At 33.7% G+C, this 20,799-nt stretch overlaps 1 protein-coding gene across 1 annotated transcript in view; it reads left to right on the plus strand.

Annotated features, from left to right (window-relative positions):
* The window catches only part of LOC137241500 (serine-rich adhesin for platelets), a 759,406-nt gene that overhangs the window by 180,861 nt on the left and 557,746 nt on the right, over positions 1 to 20,799 (plus strand). The window contains exons 3-4 of the mRNA XM_067769103.1: positions 5,626 to 5,717; positions 12,903 to 13,001. Of these exons, the coding sequence (XP_067625204.1) occupies positions 5,626 to 5,717; positions 12,903 to 13,001 (191 nt within the window). The remainder of the gene's footprint in view (positions 1 to 5,625; positions 5,718 to 12,902; positions 13,002 to 20,799) is intronic.

Raw genomic sequence — 20,799 nt, forward strand, 5'->3', positions numbered from 1 at the left:
TATATAAACCAAAGCCTGGAAAGCACAGTATGAGCAAGTACAAAGACATTGTATTCAATAAAGAGCATTATGGTGCATGGAAATTCATGGGAAGGAAATATTTACCGGAATAACAGTTGTTTTATATTGTTAATACTATTAGTTGAAAGTTGTTATTATAAAATAACCGTTTGCCTGCGTGCAAAAATTAGTATATAAGGGCGACGAGTTCGCATTGAAATTCAGAGATTAGGAGGCAGGCATACGAGTCGGTAGGCTTTATCACTACCGACCAAGAGTACACCTGAAGGCTTTTTCACTTCATTTGTACTTAGAGTATACTCGTCTGGAGGCTTTATCACTCCATTCGACCGCAGAGGTTGGCCGAGGGCTTTATCACCTCCGTCACCTCTTATAGAGCAAGGAAATCAGCCTAGGAGTAGAAAAGTAGAATTTTATCAAATAAATAATTTTTATAACGTTTTGTATCGAACAAAACAGAGTTATTCTTTCAGAAGGACCGTTAGGAATTTCTACTTCCAGGAACCCTGGACGGACTGAGATCAACCCCGGCAAAGTCAAGGAAAAGTCCATCACAGTCTGTAGTACTCACTGTGCACTGTGCATAAAGAGCCACACTTTTATTAATACTTCCTCTTTTATTTTTTTTTTCCTACCATATTCTCTCAGAGTGAAAAGAAAATAAAAATTGTATTACAATTTAATTTAAGCTGCGCTTTAATATATGTCAAACGGCAGGGCTTGCCTTTTTTAGCCTTTTATTGTGGATAACGGCATAGAAAATATGATGTAATAATAAAACAAAAAGTTAAATAAATTGTAAAACTGACTTAAGTCAATAATGGAAAAGCATGATTTGCGCGCTATAATAACATCAGTATATATTTCAATAAAAAAATTTATGATTCTTTCTCAGAAGAGTTTGCGCAAAGGAATTGAAAGTAATGTAGGGTCTTGCAAAAAAATTAAGAACTTGTGTTATTAAATAAATCTTACTGTGAATTGTCTAAACCTAAGTTAGACACTGTGTAGCACAAAAATTATAAAACTTTTGCAGATTAATATTAGAGCAACATTGTTAAATATGCACAAGGCACTGGTTACTAAGACATGTTTCTGAGTTTCACTTCTCAGGATCTCCTATATTTATACTAACGTCAAGGTAGATGCTCCTATCTACTAAGCCACATGAACGTTTCGTAATTTTCCCCTTAATACAGCTATTCCTTTTATACACAACTAGCAGACCCGGCAAACGTTGTTCTGCCTTAAATTTGGTTTATCTGCGTACATTCTAATAAGCTTTTTCCGTCTAACTCTGCCTCGCCCTTCTACACATTTTCCAAATCTTTGTATTCACTCCTCCCCCCGTATTTTTCGCTTCATCAATCTCCATCTTCGTCTCAGTCTCCTTCTCTCTTTTCTCTTCTCTGAAGTTTTCTCATTCTTCTTCATATCTTATTGCCAGTCCCAGAGGGTGGTATGTATTTTGTTCCAGTCCCATTCCGAGCCTCAGTCCCAGTCGCACTCCGAGTCTCAGTCTCAGTCCCAGTCCTAGTCCTAATCCCAGTCCCAGTTCGTCTCTGGTATACTTCCCGGAAAAAACATTGTAAATACTAATATAGGCACATTTATATACCACATTTCAGGCAAATCAAATAGGACGTTTGTAAATAGGTATGTGAGTATTATAAATTCATGTCTTTATTTCGGCTTCGCATGCATATTTATCAGTTTTGCCAGGTTGATGCGACTAAATCGAATATCAAAATGAACATTACTTTAAAGCTCTGAGCAACAGCTTTCATTTGATATCCATAATACACACACATTCTAGGGGTATCGGGGTCCATGTTTTGGCATATATCTCGAGACCCTAGTCACCCAGCTGTGTAAAACTTACTCTGTACTAAAGCACACATCAACAGCTTCAATTTTGTACCCATAACGCAAAAACATATTCTAGGTGTATCAGGGTCCACGTTTTGGTCTATATCTCGAGACCCTAGTCACCAATAGGTATGAAAACTACCCTGTACTAAAGCACTCATCAACAGCTTCAATTTGATACCCATAATGTAAAAACACTATCTAGGCGTTCACGGGCCCCCGTTTTGGCCTATATTTCGAGCCCCTAGTCACCCAGGGGTATGAAAATTGCCCTTAAATAAAGCACTCATCAACAGCTTTCATTTGTTAGCCATATTTTGTAAACACATTCAAGGGGTACCCGGGTCCACGTTTTGGCCTATAACTCGAGACCCTAGTTGCCCAGGCGTATGAAAATTACCCTCTACTAAAGCACACATCAACAGCTTTCATTTGTTATCCATATTCTATAAACACATACCAGGGGTACCCGAGTCCACGTTTTGGCCTATATCTCGAGACCCTGAGCATCGATCCTGAATTTGCTATAAACGTCGCGGGCCCGAAACCTTTCCAACGAATGCAAAGCCGTGGAAATCGGTTCGTGCTTTCTGGAGTTATAGCGTCAGGAAAGAAAACCCGACTTATTTTTATATTATAGACTAGGTACATATAGACTATATATTGTTAATCTATGTTGTGCAGAATATTTTTAGGCTGGTTCTGTAGCAGTGCGTTTGGATTTTCTTGCACACTTCTGCTGTTCGCAATTTCTTTAAATAAATTTTAGAGAGAAGTTACATACTTTACGCATGGCTATGGTTACTAGGACATTCGTTCTTCAGCGAACTTTTCGGGTTCGGAGCTTAAATCTCAAAATCTCCTGCTTCATGCACTCAGCTATATGAATGCACCGCTGCAGTCTTTGTAGTTTGCCTCTACGTATTGCCTTTGTTGCTTTTCCTTTTATACATAATAAGATATTTATAAACTATATGTTTTGTATCCATTAGCGATATTTAGCGAGGGAGGCTCATATTGCTTTGTACAATTTTTTAGCTATTGGCGTTATAGATTTATTTGCTCATCACGATGGTTACTTTGATGTGTTTCTGTTTAACATTTCAATCAGCTAGCTTTTCCGGAGCTCAGTTTTGAGCTCAAAATCTGCTACGGTCATGCTGGTGTAAAGGTAGATGTGTCTATATACTTAGCCACATTAATGCCCCACTGTATTCTCTATAATTTGTCTCTAAGCATTATGTTTAACTTGCTATTCCTTCTATATACAATAAGGTACATATATACTTCTGGTTTTTAATCCGAATTGTGAGGAATATTTTGAGGCCCGTTCAACAGAACTTCATAAAAAAAAGCTATAACAGCCAACAGAAAAACAGCGCTGACAATTTTTTAATTGCTTTAGCGATATTCAGGACAGTCCCAAAAATATTTTCAAAAACAACTTCAATAATTCTGAAGGTATTATTAGTATTTAGAAATTTTTTTTTGTTGTTTAAGAATGTTTTCGAGTATTTTATACAAGAGCACATACCCATAAAAGAAAACATGCAAAAAAACACACAAAAATGGTCTTTTGATAGAAATTACTAACTTCTGCCTGTATCAGATAACAACACATCTTTATCAGTAAAAACTTTGAATGACAATTTTAAATTACAAATTTCAAACGACATTCACAAGTGATTTACAGTAAAATAAATGCAACAAATTGCTTATTTATAAAAAATTACAAATATCAAACGAAAACTCGACTATAAAAAATTAGTAATGACAAACAGTAAATGCAGCAAACTGCAGCGGATGTCCTAGCCCGCATTAGTACAACTGAACTGTATGAAGACGGATGTAGAGGTTTCAGGATTCCGTTGGCCACATGTGGTCTGATCTAACATAGAGCGGCCCCGATTCAGTTCAGCAAGCGTTGGGCGGACACAAGGTTAGCAGGTTAGCCAGATCCTTCTGTGCGGTTCACTATAGCTAATCTATCAATGGTCATTGTGGTTTTGACAGAACACTATCTAATGGCAGTCCATGCGGTATGTGTCAATATACCGGAAAACCCTACTGCAGATATATGCATATGACGAGTTGGAATCGTCGATTGATTTTATTCTTGACTGCTCACATTTTGCCAGAACTAAGAAAAGTATTTCGCTCGCAACTCACTTAGATCTCCGGAGGATTTATTCGAAAGTTATATCGTTCTCATTCTAAACTATATTGTTGCTAAGCAAATCGTCAGTAGATATATTAGATTGCATCACCGTTATTTTACGTGGTATCACAACATCACACGTGGCAAATAAAATTTGACAACCAACAAATGACAGTTGGAATGCAACATGTAATACGTTACAAGTGACAAATGACAACTAAAAAATGAAAAGTTACATTTCACCAACGACAAGTAACAAGTGACATTTTATGGCGGAAAATGATGTGACTAATGAAATTAAATGTGAGACCCGGAAAACAAGAAAATTCAAATTATGGTAGGCAAACGTTTAATGGCAAACTACATTATGTTAATAACAGCGACGAGATTTTATATAAAAATTATAAATAAGTACCAAGAAACATGTTAAATCTGAAGCCATGTAATAAGTGACTTATGAGAAATGAAAAAATGAAAAGTGATAAGTAACAAATGGCAATTAACAAATGACAAGTGACAATTTATCAGCGATAAGGAAAGCTCAGTGAGTAATGACAAATTAAATGTAAAACTAGGATAACGAAAAATGCAAGTTAAGACTGACAAAAGTTTAATGACAAAAGTTACAATCTTTATCATAATGAAGATATTCTACATAAAAATTACAGATGACAACCGAGTGAAAAGTGGCAAATGAAGAAATTGCAAGTGATAAATGACAAGTAACAAATGACGTATGAAAAATTCCAAAGGAAAAATTACAAGTGACGAGTGGATAGTGACTAGTGACAAGTGTCAACCTACAAATGTGAGAAATGACAAGTGAAAGGTCATAAGTAGAAGGTGACATGTGACAAAGGACTAGTGGTAGAAGACAATTGACAAGTAACAAATGACAATTGACCAACGAAAAGTTGCAAGCTATAATTGGTATTTGATATAACTTAACTCAGCCTCACAGAGATCTCTTAGTAAGTTTTATTAAATAATCAACATTCAACCAAAAGCATACGAAACATATTCAACTCATTTAATATATCGAAAATAAAACTTCGAAAAAGATGAAATAGATACCAAAGACTGAGTATTGTTCGGGAAAACCGAGGCTTCTTTTTGCAAAAAATGTAACAAAGAAATATTGTTTATATCAATTTTTGAAAACATAAAAAAAACAACTGAAACATGAAATTGAATAAGCTGAATGGTGAAGCGTATCAATTAAGAGCAAAAAGTGTATCAAATTGTGAAAAAAAAATATATATTTTTTTCCCTGCAAATGAACCGAAACTGATGTAATTCCATTTGGCATGAAATAATAGGAATATTCCCAGAATGAAGAGACAAACACGGAATAGTATATTTTACAGTCTAGTAAACAAATGACATGAAAATAAACGAAAGCCCAAACGTAAATATAATAGCAGACGAAAACAGAAAGCGCATGTAAACTAGATTACCTATATATTTACACTTACACTCAGACATGCATGCAATGACCAACACTCTAACTGTGTAATGAGCATTTCTACGTGAAATAATATACCCATAAATAATTGTTTATATTTCCTTGTTTGTAGACATATCGGTGATGCAGCCATAACATGTCACTGTCCGAGCGGTTTTAAAGGCACCAAATGCGAAATACCAGAAATAAATGAAATAACAATGGGTAAGTAAGTGTTCGCTTATAAGTATGTATGTATGTGTGCACGCATTGAACAAATATTTACACTACGACTGAGTTGCTATTTTTTAAACTCTTACTATTTTTATTCGAAGAAAAAAGAACTGTCGCAGTTGTTGGTATTATAATTGTTTGACATTAAAAACCCAAGCAAATAATATTGTCAATACCTCGGACAGTCAAGAGCATGCTGTAAGCAGTAGGGCAAATACCGCTGGCAGTTGTATACTGTCAACAATGCAATCTATCTTCTCTTTGCTGTGAATGTCACTAACCAATGTTGGTGCTGTATGTTGTGGCTTCCTTTTAACCGACAAGTCTGACCAGCGGCATCGGTTTATTCACTCAGAAGTTATGCACACACTTTTGGCTATGTCGTTGTTATTGTTGTTTTTATTTAATTAAGAAAATAATGAAGCATTAATAAAGCAAAATAAACACAAGAGCATGTGCGTGAAATGCATATATGTATGTACTCGTATGTACATACATTCTTGCTGTGTATGTGTTGCTAGCATCGGTGGTGTATGCATTGGCAATTGTGGTAAATGTTACGTATACGCCATGTATGCTTAAGTAATTCCCTTGAGTCGTCATATGCAACACTGAAGTGTGTGCATATAAACTCACTTGTATGAAGATGCATTCCCTTTACGCTGTTTTGCTTCTTCTTTATACATTTAAATTTAACTTGTGTTAAATCGTATTAAGTCGCAATCTACAACTCAATTCATTTAGAGCCTTCGGCTGCCTTCAGAAAAATTAATTTTCTTTTTTCCTATTACATTTCCCCATTTAAAATCCATCTTTTGCAGTTATTTAAAGTTTGTATATTGCAGAACGTGGCAACATTCATTATTTCGCTTACTTGCTTGTCGTAGAAGAATGTTTTAAAATTATGTATCTATGAAAATGACTTGAAAATAAAAAGTTGCGAATGCGAAGTGAAAAATGACAAGGGAAAAATGACATGAGGCAAATAAAAAAAAATGACACACGACAAATGAAAATTACAAATGAAAAAAGACAAATGACAAATGTCAAATGACAAATGGTAAATGACAAATGACAACCGGCAAATGCTAAATGACAAACGAAAATGACAACCAGCAGCAAAATCCAAATGACAAACAAAAATAACACATGAAAAATGACAAATGAAAATGACGAACCACATATGAAAAGTGACAAAAATCAAATGACACATATCAAATGAAAAAAGCCAAATGATAGATGGCAAACGGTAAATGAAAAAGACAGATAATAAATGACAAATGAAAAATGAAAAACGACAAATGAAAAAAAACAAATGACAATTTAAAAATTACACATTACAGACCAAAATGACAAGTGACAAAACCCAAATGACAAATAACAACTGAAAAATTGCAAATGATAAACGACAAAGGCCATGTGGCAAATAACAAATGAGAAATGAAAAATGACAACGAAAAATTAAAATCAGAAATGAAAAAAGACAAATGACAAATGTCAAATGACAAATGGCAAATGATAAATGACAACCGACAAATGCCAAATGGCAAATGACAACCGCTAAAATCCAAATGACAAATGACAAAACACAAATGACACATGGCAAATCACACATGAAAACGACGAACTGCAAATGAAGTGACAAAAACCAAATGACGCATGACAAACGAGAAAGTCAAGTGAAAAATAGCAAATAACAATTTTAAAATTACACATGGCAAACGAAAATGAAAAGTGACAAAACACAAATGGCAAATGAAAAACGACAAATGACAAAAGCCATGTGAAAAATGACAAAACTGAAGTGAAAAATGACAAACAACAAATGAAAATGACAAATGGAAAAAGACACATGACAAATGATAAAGGCCAAATGCCGAATGAAATAGGACGAATGGCAAATGACAAACGGAAAATGAAAAATGAGAAATGACAAATTACAATCGAAAAATGACCATGCATAGCTTCAGTTACAAAATTTATAACTTTCTATAAATATTGAAACTAGAAAAAATAAGAATTGATATGAAAAAGTTTGACAAAAAGTGCTGCTGCTATTTTTCTGTTCGCTGCTGTACTATTTTTTGAGAAAGCTAAAAATTACTGAATAAATTACTGGAAAAAAATTAATTACATGTGAATTGTTCTGCTGTCAAATGCTTTAGAATTTCGCATAAGAAAAAATCTAAGCGTCAATAAAAAAAGAATATGTAAAAAACAACAAAGAAAGAAAATAGCAAAACCAAAACCAGTAAGGAAGGCTAAGTTCGGGTATAAAGAGCGGTACGCAGATCACAAGTAGTTGCTCAAGAAAAATTTTGACTGTTTTCTTGCGTGAAAAATAGTAGTGTGGAAGTAATTTTGAAACAAGCAAGAAGAAGAGCACATAAACAAAAGAAATGTAAAGAATGTCACTTCCCTTATAAGTGTCCGCTTCTCCTCCGCCGAGAAATTCACTATGCGCTATTTGCGTTTTGGTGCTGTAGCTATTGTTATTTCCATTTCTGAAATAAAATAATAATTATTTAATTCAGAAAAATTAAAAAACCATGTGCTTACCTAATTTTTCCAGTTTGTTTACCTTTTTTCTTCAAGAAATAGCATGTATATAGCACTTGACATATTTCTTGCGGAAACCGGTGTTGCCATATGCAAATTTGATGGAAAAATAGTAGTAAAGTAGCGTACTAAATTTCTTGTAAACTGTGTACTACATCAAGAAAATTTACCACAAGGAATCTTCTTGAGCATTTCTTGAGCGGTTTTTATATGGAATTTTTACTTTCTTGTGATCTGTGTACCGCTCTTAACCGAACATTACATACTCAGTTGAGAGCTTTGGAGACAAAATAAGGGAAAATCACCATGTAGGAAAATGAACCTAGGGTAACCCTAGAATTTGTTTGTATGACATGTGTATAAAATGAAATGTGTTAATGATTATTTAAAACGTAGTGGGCCTTTTCGAGATATCGTAATAATTGTGGACCAGGGGTGAATCTAGAATGTGTTTGTACGATACGATATGGGTATCAAATTAAAAGTATTAATGAGGGTTTTAAAAGGGAGTATCCCTTAGTTGTATATGTGAAGGCGTTTTCGAGATATAGACCCAAATGTGGACCAGGGTGACCCAGAACATCTTCTTTCGGGTACCGCTAATTTATTTATATATGTCATACCACAAACAGTATTCCTGGCAAGATTCCAAAGGCTTTTGATTTCGCCCTGCAGAACCTTTTCATTTTTTTCTACTTAATATGGTAGGTGTCACACCCAATTTACAAAGTTTTTTCTAAAGTTATATTTTGGGTCAATAAAGCAATCCAATTACCATGTTTCATCTCTTTTTTCATATTTGGTACAGAATTATAGAATTTTTTTCATTTTTCGTAATTTTCGATATCGGAAAAGTGGGCGTGGTCATAGTGGGATTTTGTTCATCTTTCATATCAAGATAAAGTGAGTTCAAGTAAGCACGTGAACTAAGTTCATTAAAGATATGTCGATTTTTGCTCAAGTTATCGTGTTAACGGACATGCGGAAGGACGACTGTGTAAATCACATGTGTATAATATATTTTTGCCAAAAAGTGTTTAAAAATAAAAGAAGAAACAACAAGCGCTTACTACATAGATAACGACACCAACATGATACTAAATGTCAGCTACCATGCAAGGGTGGGTGAACCAAGATTCAGTACTTACTTATGTTGCTTGCCTTCGATGAAATATTGACAAAAAATGTGCAAAAACTACATGTAGTTGTATGTACGTGCGCCTATGTGCGTTTGTTTGGAAACATCTTGAAGCATGTCCAGCAAAACTGGCATAAGCGAGTGTAAGCAATAAGGAATACTGGCCTCACTACTGAAAAAAACAACTCAAAATAAGGTTTATAGTAACGCCTTGCTTAAGGCTTATTCAAGCTAAAAATAAGTCTTATAAAAAATTATGTGGCCTAAACATGTTAAATAGAACCAAGGTCTTGTCGGTAAATTTTCGTGGTATTTTTGAGGAAACTGGATTTTGTTTTTATTTTTCTTATGGCATACTATTCCTTATGCTTAATGTTGCCAGCAAAAAACTTCTTTGGGGCTAGAATCTAGAAAAACGAGGGCTAGAAAGAGCTAAATTTCTTCAATAAAATCCAAAACCCGTTGCAAAAAAGCTAAAAGTATATGTATAATTTTCAATGTAAGGTTTCACATTTATTTCAAACCAAACTTAAACAAAGTTATAAAAAAGGTAAAGTAAGCTAACAAAAGAAAAAATTATAAGGTACAAGACAGGTTCATCAATAATTTTTTAACTTTTGTTTTGCCATTTGGCGATAAGGTATCGTTAAAAAGTAAGAAATATTTTTCACACTACCACAATGACGGAACTGCTATAGGTTCTCCAAAAATACGGCTTGCCACCCAGCCAGCATTTTTTTCATTTATGATTCATATTTCGAAACACTTTTTGTTCATATCTGAAATCATTGTAAAATTGGGCTTTAATTTTTTTAGAGCAATATTTGGATGCTTTTCACAGTCATTTTTTGATCATATTCGTGAAAATATTTCAATCATTTTGGTTGAGATTTTTGAATCATTTTTGAATGCGATTATCATGCATTTATTCTTAATATCTCATACAAAATAACAAACTACATGCTAATCTTATTTCATCAGGGGAAGAAAGCGTGCGGAAGTGAGCTATTTGAAACAAAGGTAATTCGCAAACAAACTAGACCAACATACACCTGCGACTACAACATCCAGCATCAGCTATGATCGTCAACATCTTAAAATACGATATGGTACGGGATGTTGAAGCCATATTCAGGTACATATGTCAAGAGAGTTTCACTTACCTGGGGTTCAAATAGTTCACAACCTTTGTATTGCCTAATGGTTGGATTTGTATTTTCTGGGAAGCCGAAGGTGGAGAAATGGTCTTATTGTTAGAAGCGAATTCAACATAAATAAATTCATTTTGTTTCTGTGTTTGCTATTAATCAAACTCATATTTGAAAACATTCTTGCAACTTCAGCATTACTTAGTGGCAGCACAAAATCAACAAGCTTTTGGAATTATACTGCTATACTGTTTAACACCAAACCAAAAACTTAATGTTGAAGTCACATTTTTCCAATTTTGGAGATAGATATTTTTCCACTGTATTTGTAATCTCGTTATTTCATCAGTACTGTAGTTGTTTTTTTTTTTTTTTCATTTGTGAAATATGAAAACCTTTGAGGTTTTACAATTCTCAATGTATTTCCAATCGAAAATAAATCTATTTTGCTAAGCGTTTCTATATTATGCGCTAAGCGTTGCTTTAATTGCTCTATTAATTTAATTATAAAGTCGCGACATACATATATTATTTAAATTTCTTTCAATGAATTCGTCTATATATTTATATTATTTTTTTATTCGTATATATTCTTCAAAGATATAAGGAAAATAAGGTACGGGAGACAAAAGTTTATTATAATCTGAAATTAAAGGGCCGAAGTACTTAGAAGGTGACATTATGCTGTTGCACAAGCTGGAAAGCAAATATACTGTGACGATTATTAGCAAAACTAAGGGAAACTATCATCTCTAAGCCGATGCTAAGCAGTGACTTGTCTGCACATCAATAAATCAATCATTATATTTACACAGATATACGTACACGCAGTGGAGAAGAGACGCACAAACACATGCAGATATCTTATATGAGATGCTCCCAAAAGTATGCAATTATAATTGTGGAAGTGTCGCTCACAAATACACGCGTATATGAGAGCTATACACGTGCATCTGTAGCTATAATTATATAGCAGTAACTAAGTAAATTCTGGAAAAGACTAGAACTTTGCAACGAGGAAACCACACAGTATAAAAGGCGGCACCAGTAGAGGCGCGACAATCAGTTTGATTTAAGCATTCCATCTGTCGAGCAGTAGCAGTGTTATTTTTTAAAGTACTTTAGTAAAGGTCATTTTCCATTATTGAATAGTGGTGATATTTATTCAATAATTTAGTGATTTGAGCGTTAGCATAAGGGTGCAAATAAGGGGAATTGCAGTAAATTATTTACAATACATTCTCATGAAACGGTTTATCGATTAAAATTTTTGATATCAGTTGAGTACCAAGTTGCCACATCATACATAATGAAACAAATAAAATAAAACTTCGACATACATACATAAAACACATTACAAATTTCACAGTACGTATTACCGAAATAGATTTGGAGCCAAAAAGGGGCAAACATTTTAAAGAGGCGAAAAACAGGGCTAGGGGCTTAACCGGAATTTTTGGAGCTAAACACAAAAAGAAGAGCTAGATCAGGGTTCTAAAACACCAAAATGGCAACACTACTTATACTACCTGACACATAAACCTTATAAGCAGGTTTTTGCGCTCAAAGCAAGCCTGATTTTAAATGTGTATAAGCCTTATTAGGGCCCAATCCTAAGCAGTATCTTATTATAAACATAACGTAAGTCTTGTTTTATTTGGTCCTTAAGCTTTATAATAAGGTTATTATATCTTCCTAATGGCTTATAATAATTCCTTATGTAAGCCTTATTTTGTATAGGTTATGTGCCTTATACATAACGTTATCTTTCAGATAATCCTTATGCCGGGCCACACAAGTACAGCAAAATAAGTACTTTTATAAGGAAAACAGTATACAATTAATATTCGCTATAGAATTAATGGCTGATACTATAAGCCTTTATGCCATATGAAATAAGCCTCATATAAGCTTAACAATTTTTGCTGGGTATTATGTGAACATGCATGAATATGGTGAAAATTGTTTAAAGTTGAGAGTGTGAAAGGTTTTCGTTTATAGCATTAAGCGCTTATAGAGTAAGAGTAGAGTAGATGTGAATTTAAACGAAATTTTTGGTATATAAAAACACAACTTTTTAGTTTAGATTTTACTTTGCTCAGCTTAGGATTGCTTGTTAGAAAGTTTCGAATATGGTAAATTGATGTGATTAAGTCACTTAGCTATTGATTTACCTACAAAATATGTACTGCGTATAAATCAATTTATGGAAATTGAAAAATGCTAGAATCAAGTATGTATTTTAGCAAGCTAAAATTTTATTTTAAATTTATAGACGAAATTCAACTCATCAGTTATTGCTATTTATAGTAGTATACAACTTCTTTATAGGTTGCACCTCTAACACTACGTCGGGTGATTGTCATAAAGAATGTGATTTCGATCGCGCTGGAGAAAGCATCATATTACGAAAAGCAAGCAAAATAACAGGTAAGTTGTTTCAACAATTTATATGTATATTAGATTGGGCGGATTTATTAACCGATATCGCGCCATCGATTTTTCGATAGGATTTGGGCCACACCCAACAAAATAATTACTTTCATGTTTTGACTTTTTTCGACTTTGATTTTTAAGGTTTTTTTCATCTCCTACTATAAAATGTTCATATGTATACCCTGTCCGACCCAAAATATTCAAATATTTGATGTTTTTATGTCTATGTTAATAAATTTCTTTATAATTCTGCTACGTATTTACTTTGTTGGTGATATTATATTTTTAATATGCAAGCATATGTATGTACGAATTGAACACTTATATTTTAATCATATTCTGTCTCATAATAATTCTGCAATTTATTAAATATACAAATGTACATGTTAACTTTTACTATAATTTCATAAAGAAATTTCTCTCTAAATTTGCCTAACGACCATCTACATACATATCAGAGAACAGCAAAAATCGAACACAAGAACTTTCGATTACATTCGGCAACGTGATCGTGTTCAATGATCCAACTTGCTTAAATGAACATAATCGACATTGATTTAAAATCAACCAACTTATTGCATGCGTGAATATAATAATTGAGGCGTTTGATCGTTTGCCTCAACCGCGATCACATTCATCGGAATGAAAAGGCAAATATGAAAACTCCATGCGTCTGAATATTTGCATGTTTCCTCTGCCCTTACGTCACGGCGACAAGCTACATATAAACATACATATAAACATTGCTTACGGTTCTGTTTGTTTGCCGAACTAAACGATACTAATTCTCGTGCTTTGATTTTATTCTCCACATTTGAAAAATGTTAAATTTACAACATTTTTTCGAAGTACGCATTTCCTATTTTGAAATATAATGCAAATTTGACATTATTTTCCATGTGGAAAACACATTTTTATAATGTAATATCTACATTTTTTTTTTCATATCAAAAACACATTTCAAAAATGTAAAATTCAAGTTATTTGATAAATGAAAAAATAATCTGTTTCACATTTTAAAATGTAAAAAACACATTAGTGTTTTTTCCGTGCAGATGTGACTTTTTAAATAAATTTTTTTTCTATTCGATCAGTTTCTTTTTTTTTGAATTTTATATATGTATACGTTAGATCTCATACATAGGCTCAAAAAGACGAATTCTACTTATTCCTGAAAGAGGTATTTCGGTTTTTTTTTTATCAATTTATCTATTAATATTACAGGAATGCGATTCTGTGGGTTTTCCTAATGTTCACATGTTGTTGAAAATCTTGTGTACGCTTCTAGTAACAACGGCAACGAACGAGAGATCTTTTTCAACTCTTAGGCTGATTAAAAACTTTTTGAGAAACACGATGAGTGATGATCGATTGAATGGCTGTGCATCACTAAGCATCCACCGTGATCTAATTGTTTCCGTTGATGAAGTTTTAGATGAAATGGCATAGAAAAGCCGACGCATGCGCTTGAGTTTTTAATGTAACCTTTTTCATATCATATTCTAAACACACTTACTTTAATGCTAAAGCTAAAGACAACATTTTTTTTATTTATTTAACTGAAAAAAAATTTTTTTTTGAACCCCCCAAGGCAATTTCCTGGCTACGACCCTGATGCGAGTATACATTGTGGACCGGCTTTGTCGGTTGGTCGGCTTTGTGTTGGCTAATAAATAAAAAATAAAATAAAACAAAATAAAATAAAATAAAATTAACGTGATCATTCGTGTTGTATTTTGCGAGTATGAATTTTGGTCCGGTTTTTATCGGTCGGTCGCTCGGTCGGTTTTGTGTTGGCTAATAAATACAAAAAAAATAAAATAAATGTGATCTTTATTGTTGTATTTATGCGACTATGCATTGTGGTTCGGTTTTTGTCGGTCGGTCGATTTTGTTTTGGCTTATAAAAAAAAAGTAAAATAAAATAAATGTGATCATTCATGTTGTATTTGTGCGAGTATGAATTGTGGTCCGGTTTTTGTCGGTCGGTCGCTCGGTCGGTTTTGTGTTGGCTTATAAATAAAAAAACAATAAAATAAATGTGATCTTTATTGTTGTATTTATGCGACTATGCATTGTGGTTCGGTTTTTGTCGGTCGGTCGATTTTGTTTTGGCTTATAAAAAAAAAGTAAAATAAAATAAACGTGATCATTCGTGTTGTATTTGTGCGAGTATGAATTTTGGTCCGGTTTTTATCGGTCGGTCGCTCGGTCGGTTTTGTGTTGGCTAATAAATACAAAAAAAATAAAATAAATGTGATCTTTATTGTTGTATTTATGCGACTATGCATTGTGGTTCGGTTTTTGTCGGTCGGTCGATTTTGTTTTGGCTTATAAAAAAAAAGTAAAATAAAATAAACGTGATCATTCGTGTTGTATTTGTGCGAGTATGAATTGTGGTCCGGTTTTTGTCGGTCGGTCGCTCGGTCGGTTTTGTGTTGGCTAATAAATAAAAAAAAATAAAATAAATGTGATCTTTATTGTTGTATTTATGCGACTATGCATTGTGGTCGAGTTTTTGTCGGTCGCACAGTGTTTCGTGTAGAACAAGCTAGCTGGACAAAATTATTTTATGAGATTTTCCGTATCATTTGCAGTCATTTATTACAACTACGTCATTTTTTTCCGGCATTAGTTCTTTTTTTTATTTTGTTTCCAAAATTTTACTTCATATGCATACATTTGCTTATTTCATATACAGTAACTAATGTGAATAAGTGACATAGATCCAAAAAAATTTAAAGGACTTAAGAATATTACTTTATTGTACTTAAATTGAATGGACTACAAATCTCAATACTCTAAAAAATTCCGAAAAAAAAATTTAAATTTTTTATGAAAATTCGTTGAATTTTTCAAACATTTTTTAAATATAATTTAGTTTTTGTTATAGATCGTGACTAATTTTCTTATGGGAAATTAATTAAAATAAATTTGGGAAAGCGAAGATTGTAAGAATTGTCCAAAAAGGGGTGTCTACTTATTTATGTGAGTGATTGTACATATGTACATACATATTTTGTATTTATTTGAGTATTTATCCTGGCACTACAATTTTTACAAAATTATTTTATAGTACCAGTCAGGAATGTAAAAGTGACTTACAATAATAATAACAACAATGTAAATAATTAAATTAATTATGTGAAAATAACTTATTACAAAAACTTAAAAGTAAAGTATAATACAAAGTAGAAAAGACAATAGATTTAAATTAAATAAAACCTGATCCAACAAAAAGTTATAGGGTAGGTTATCTTTTATAATTATGTTATTATTCGCTATCATCACTTTCATTCGATGAGTAACTTGTGGAATAGTCATGAGCATCAGCAACACTACTGTGAAAGCTTGGAAGAACTGGGGTATTTATTGACTCCTCAACATTATCGGGGGACAGTAAATTTAAGACTTCTGAAGTCAGATCTCCCTAAAACTGTTAACTAAAGGATCCGATGTTATAAGCAACATATTCATAAGATCTCTATTCGTGGCTTCATGCGACTGCTTTTGTGTGTTATCATCCCTGAATCGTCTCTAATCTTTGTTACGGGCTTCCAATGCTTCCTCAGAAAGTTGACCAATAGGTAAAATTGCTGATTTTATAATATCAGTACTATGCACTAAGATTTTATGAACTGTAACAGGCATATTAAACCATGGATAGAGATCTATGTATAGTTTTTTAGTCTCGACCGCAAATTTTTCAAATCTTTGGATATTTATATTGTACCCAGATGCTAATGCGCGAAGGAGAGTGTCGAATCTTTTGTTGAGCGTTACATCCAATCCCGTAATCTCAGCACTAGCCTCAGAATTTTCGAAAAATCTACGAGCAGTGTTGCCGTCATTGGTATTGCCGAAACCTGGTTTTCGTTTATCTACTATCAATCCAAGTACACTTCTAAATTTATTCTGGATTTCGTTTGAACGTAACTTTACACTCTCTTTATCTGCCGCATTCCTAAGCTGCCACTTTTTTACTTCGAGGCGATAACCTATATGAAGCAAGCATTCAAAACATCTTATCCATGCATGGAGAGTAGACAAACCAAAATCAAGATTATCTCGGTTAGGCGTAAATTCCCGTAACTCATTATTCATATCTTTTGCAGTGGCACCACAAATATAACACTTTTGTGCGGAAGAAGTTTCAGTCAAAGCATTGCAAACTTTTCCGTCAATCATTGTTAGAAGCATATTGTGATTTACGGAAACTTCGTATCCTTCGAGCATGTACTTTGTTGGCAACAACGCATTTATCTCCTCTAAAACTTTGTTCGTTTCAAAAACAATAAAATCTTTTGTTTCTTTAGAAAAAATATATTTAATTGGACGACAATACATGGTAGAAGAAGGTCGAAGATTCTGCCAAACAATGTTACCTTTTTCATCCTGTAATTGAAGAGGAACGAAGGAAAATATAAACAAAAATCCATCAGTGTCAGAACTGCATGTCAACTTTTGCTTATATGTGCTATGGCCAGAGCTTCCATCGCAGCCCCACTTGCTGATTAAAGTATACGTCAAGTTTGTAGGTAATAAACTAACAAAAACTTCTTGATTTGCTAAAACAAAACGCTCAACAGTTTTGTCTAATACGGAATGGACTTCAATTTCCGCACGTGTTTCACCCACATCAATTTCATTTGGATAGCATTCTTCCTTATCTTTTCTTAGACTATAAAATGATGGATAAACCTAATGGCTTGCCTTGATGCTCCACTTCCGAGTCGTTTTGTACCCATGAGTCATCGACTTGCTATCTACGTAGTATGCTAAAGCTTCTACATTGCTCAAGCATCTTGCATCTGGCTCACATGTCATCTTTTTGCCGGATATTTGAGTGGTTTCCTGTGATTTTTTTATAATATTAGCAACATTTCTGTTGCCGGAAAAAGACGTTGATACTTCTGCCGCATAAAGTAACTCACCAGGACTTCTAGATTGCAAGAGGTCATCCACTCGACGCCGTTTGGTTTTTTCACTGCAGCTAACAAAGTCCTTCATTCGTCTTCCGGGGCCGGGGTTACCTGAAGAAGTGGTTGGTTGGTCTGATGGCAACTTTGAATCCACCGTTATTGTAAATGTGAAGTCTGGACCCGAAAGCCACTCCGAGTTTTTATTCAAAAATCGCTCCTTATGTCTTCCAGAAGTGTTCCACTTTTGATCCAGCTTCGACGAATATGCCGATATTTGTAAGCTTAAAATTTTTATCGAATACTCGGCTGCTTCGCTTAAATCGTACTTAAGTACAACAAAACTCAATAATTCTTTATATCTGGTTTCCTTCGAATGTTGAACCCAAATGTCAAAAAACTCCGTTCTTGGTACGGTTATAACTAAACTGCTTTGTGTTTTTGGTTTTCCGACAGGGTGAATAGTTGATGATTGTTGTGCTGCCATCTTAAGTGTCGTTGATCGTTCTGATTTGTTATCAGTTGCGCAGTATTTATATTACATTCAGATATTGGCGTAGATGCTACCAAATGGTGTTGTTTTGTGTAGCGTTCCTGTGTGGTTATACCTGCATTAGGATTGCCTTGTATGTACCTGTTTTTATGCCTTGGTGACTGGTGCGGTAGGTTGTGGCAGGTTGAGGTCAGTGATATTCGCCTTTTTGCTTTTGGTGTGCTCTAGTTGACCTTGCGCGTTTATTTTTGTGTGTTTTATGGCTACTCGTTTGTTCCGTGTACCTGGGAATTGCTTTTGCCGTTTGTAGATCAGCTTTAAAGGTTCAAATATCTCGTCGGAGCTGGTACGTACACAAATCCTATTTTATATGTAAAGATAACTAAATCTAAAAAAAAAAATTTTAAAATAGATGTGCAAAGAATTCGCAATGATTTTTTCTTTCGACTATTAGAGAATACTTGCGGCTATATGTAAAATTTAGCCCGGATGTCGGCGGATGTATATAACTTTTTTGTCCCTAAAATTAAAAATATAGAGAAAAAATACCGTTTCTTCTTAATAACGGAATGTTAAATATATTGAAAATACTCTAATTGCGAAAGAATTACTATTAAAAAATTTTACTTACCTTCGAGCTTAGAATCCATCAAAAAAATTATATAAAAGTGTTCACTTAAAAGAAATATGAAGAATTTTGCAAATTAATCAATGCATTTTACGGCCACTCCTGCCTTCTTGCTTCAATTACTCAATATATATGAAAAAAAATATCAAAAAAAGCAATAATCCCGTTATTTTGTTTGTGATCTTTATTGTTGTATTTATGCGCGGATATAGTTTTGGTCTCCAAACCAGCGTTGGGCCCACCCAGGGTAATTTTTTATAGGCGCGGGCGAAGGCCGCCAATGCAGAAAGGTGTTCTGCGCAAAAATACTATGGATCCCACCCCCGGTTTCGGAGCGCTCCAGGGCGATATGGAAATATCTTTTGACATAAATAAAATTTTGAAAATCCGCTTCCGGATTCGTGGCCCTGGGATCAAAACGTGTCTTTTGACACCACTCCCGATATTTTTGAACTAGTTTTAGAAGTTGTGAGCTTAAGTAAAGAATTACCATGAATTGTGGTCCAGTTTTTGTCGGTCGGTCGGTCAGTTTTGTGTTGGCTAATAAATAAAATAAAATGAAACAAAATCAACGTGATCATTCGTGTTGTATATGTGCGAGTATGAATTGTGGTCGGGTTTCTCTCGTTCGGTCGGTCGGTTGGTTTTGTTTAATAAATAAAAAAAAAAAATAAGATAAAATAAACGTGATCATTCGTGTTGTATTTGTGCGAGTATGAATTGTGGTCCGGTTTTTATCGGTCGGTCGGTCGGTCGGTTTTGTGTTAGCTAATAAATAAAAAATAAATGAAACAAAATAAAATAAAATAAACGAGATCATTCGTGTTGTATTTATGCGAGTATACATTGTGGTCGGGTTTCTCTCGTTCGGTCGGTCGGTTGGTTTTGTTTAATAAATCAAAAAAATAAAATAAAATAAACGTGATCATTCGTGTTGTATTTGTGCGAGTATGAATTGTGGTCCGGTTTTTATCGGTCGGTCGGTCGGTCGGTTTTGTGTTAGCTAATAAATAAAAAATCAATGAAACAAAATAAAATAAAATAAACGAGATCATTCGTGTTGTATTTATGCAAGTATACATTGTGGTCGGGTTTCTCTCGTTCGGTCGGTCGGTTGGTTTTGTTTAATAAAAAAAAAAAAATAAAGTAAACGTGATCATTCGTGTTGTATTTGTGCGAGTATGAATTGTGGTCCGGTTTTTATCGGTCAGTCGGTTTTGTGTTAGCTAATAAATAAAAAATAAATGAAACAAAATAAAATAAAATAAACGAGATCATTCGTGTTGTATTTATGCGAGTATACATTGTGGTCGGGTTTCTCTCGATCGGTCGGTCGGTTGGTTTTGTTTAATAAATAAAAAAAAAAAATAAAGTAAACGTGATCATTCGTGTTGTATTTGTGCGAGTATACATTGTGGTCGGGTTTCTCTCGTTCGGTCGGTCGGTTGGTTTTGTTTAATAAATAAAAAAAAAAAAAATAAAGTAAACGTGATCATTCGTGTTGTATTTGTGCGAGTATGAATTGTGGTCCGATTTTTATCGGTCGGTCGGTCGGTCGGTTTTGTGTTAGCTAATAAATAAAAAATACAATAAAATAAAATAAAATAAAATAAAATAAAATAAAACAAAATAAACGAGATCATTCGTGTTGTATTTATGCGAGTATACATTGTGGTCGGGTTTCTCTCGTTCGGTCGGTCGGTTGGTTTTGTTTAATAAATAAAAAAAAAAATAAAGTAAACGTGATCATTC

Source organism: Eurosta solidaginis, chromosome 2 (genome assembly GCF_040869045.1).
Source record: "Eurosta solidaginis isolate ZX-2024a chromosome 2, ASM4086904v1, whole genome shotgun sequence".
Taxonomy (NCBI): Eukaryota; Metazoa; Arthropoda; class Insecta; order Diptera; family Tephritidae; genus Eurosta; species Eurosta solidaginis.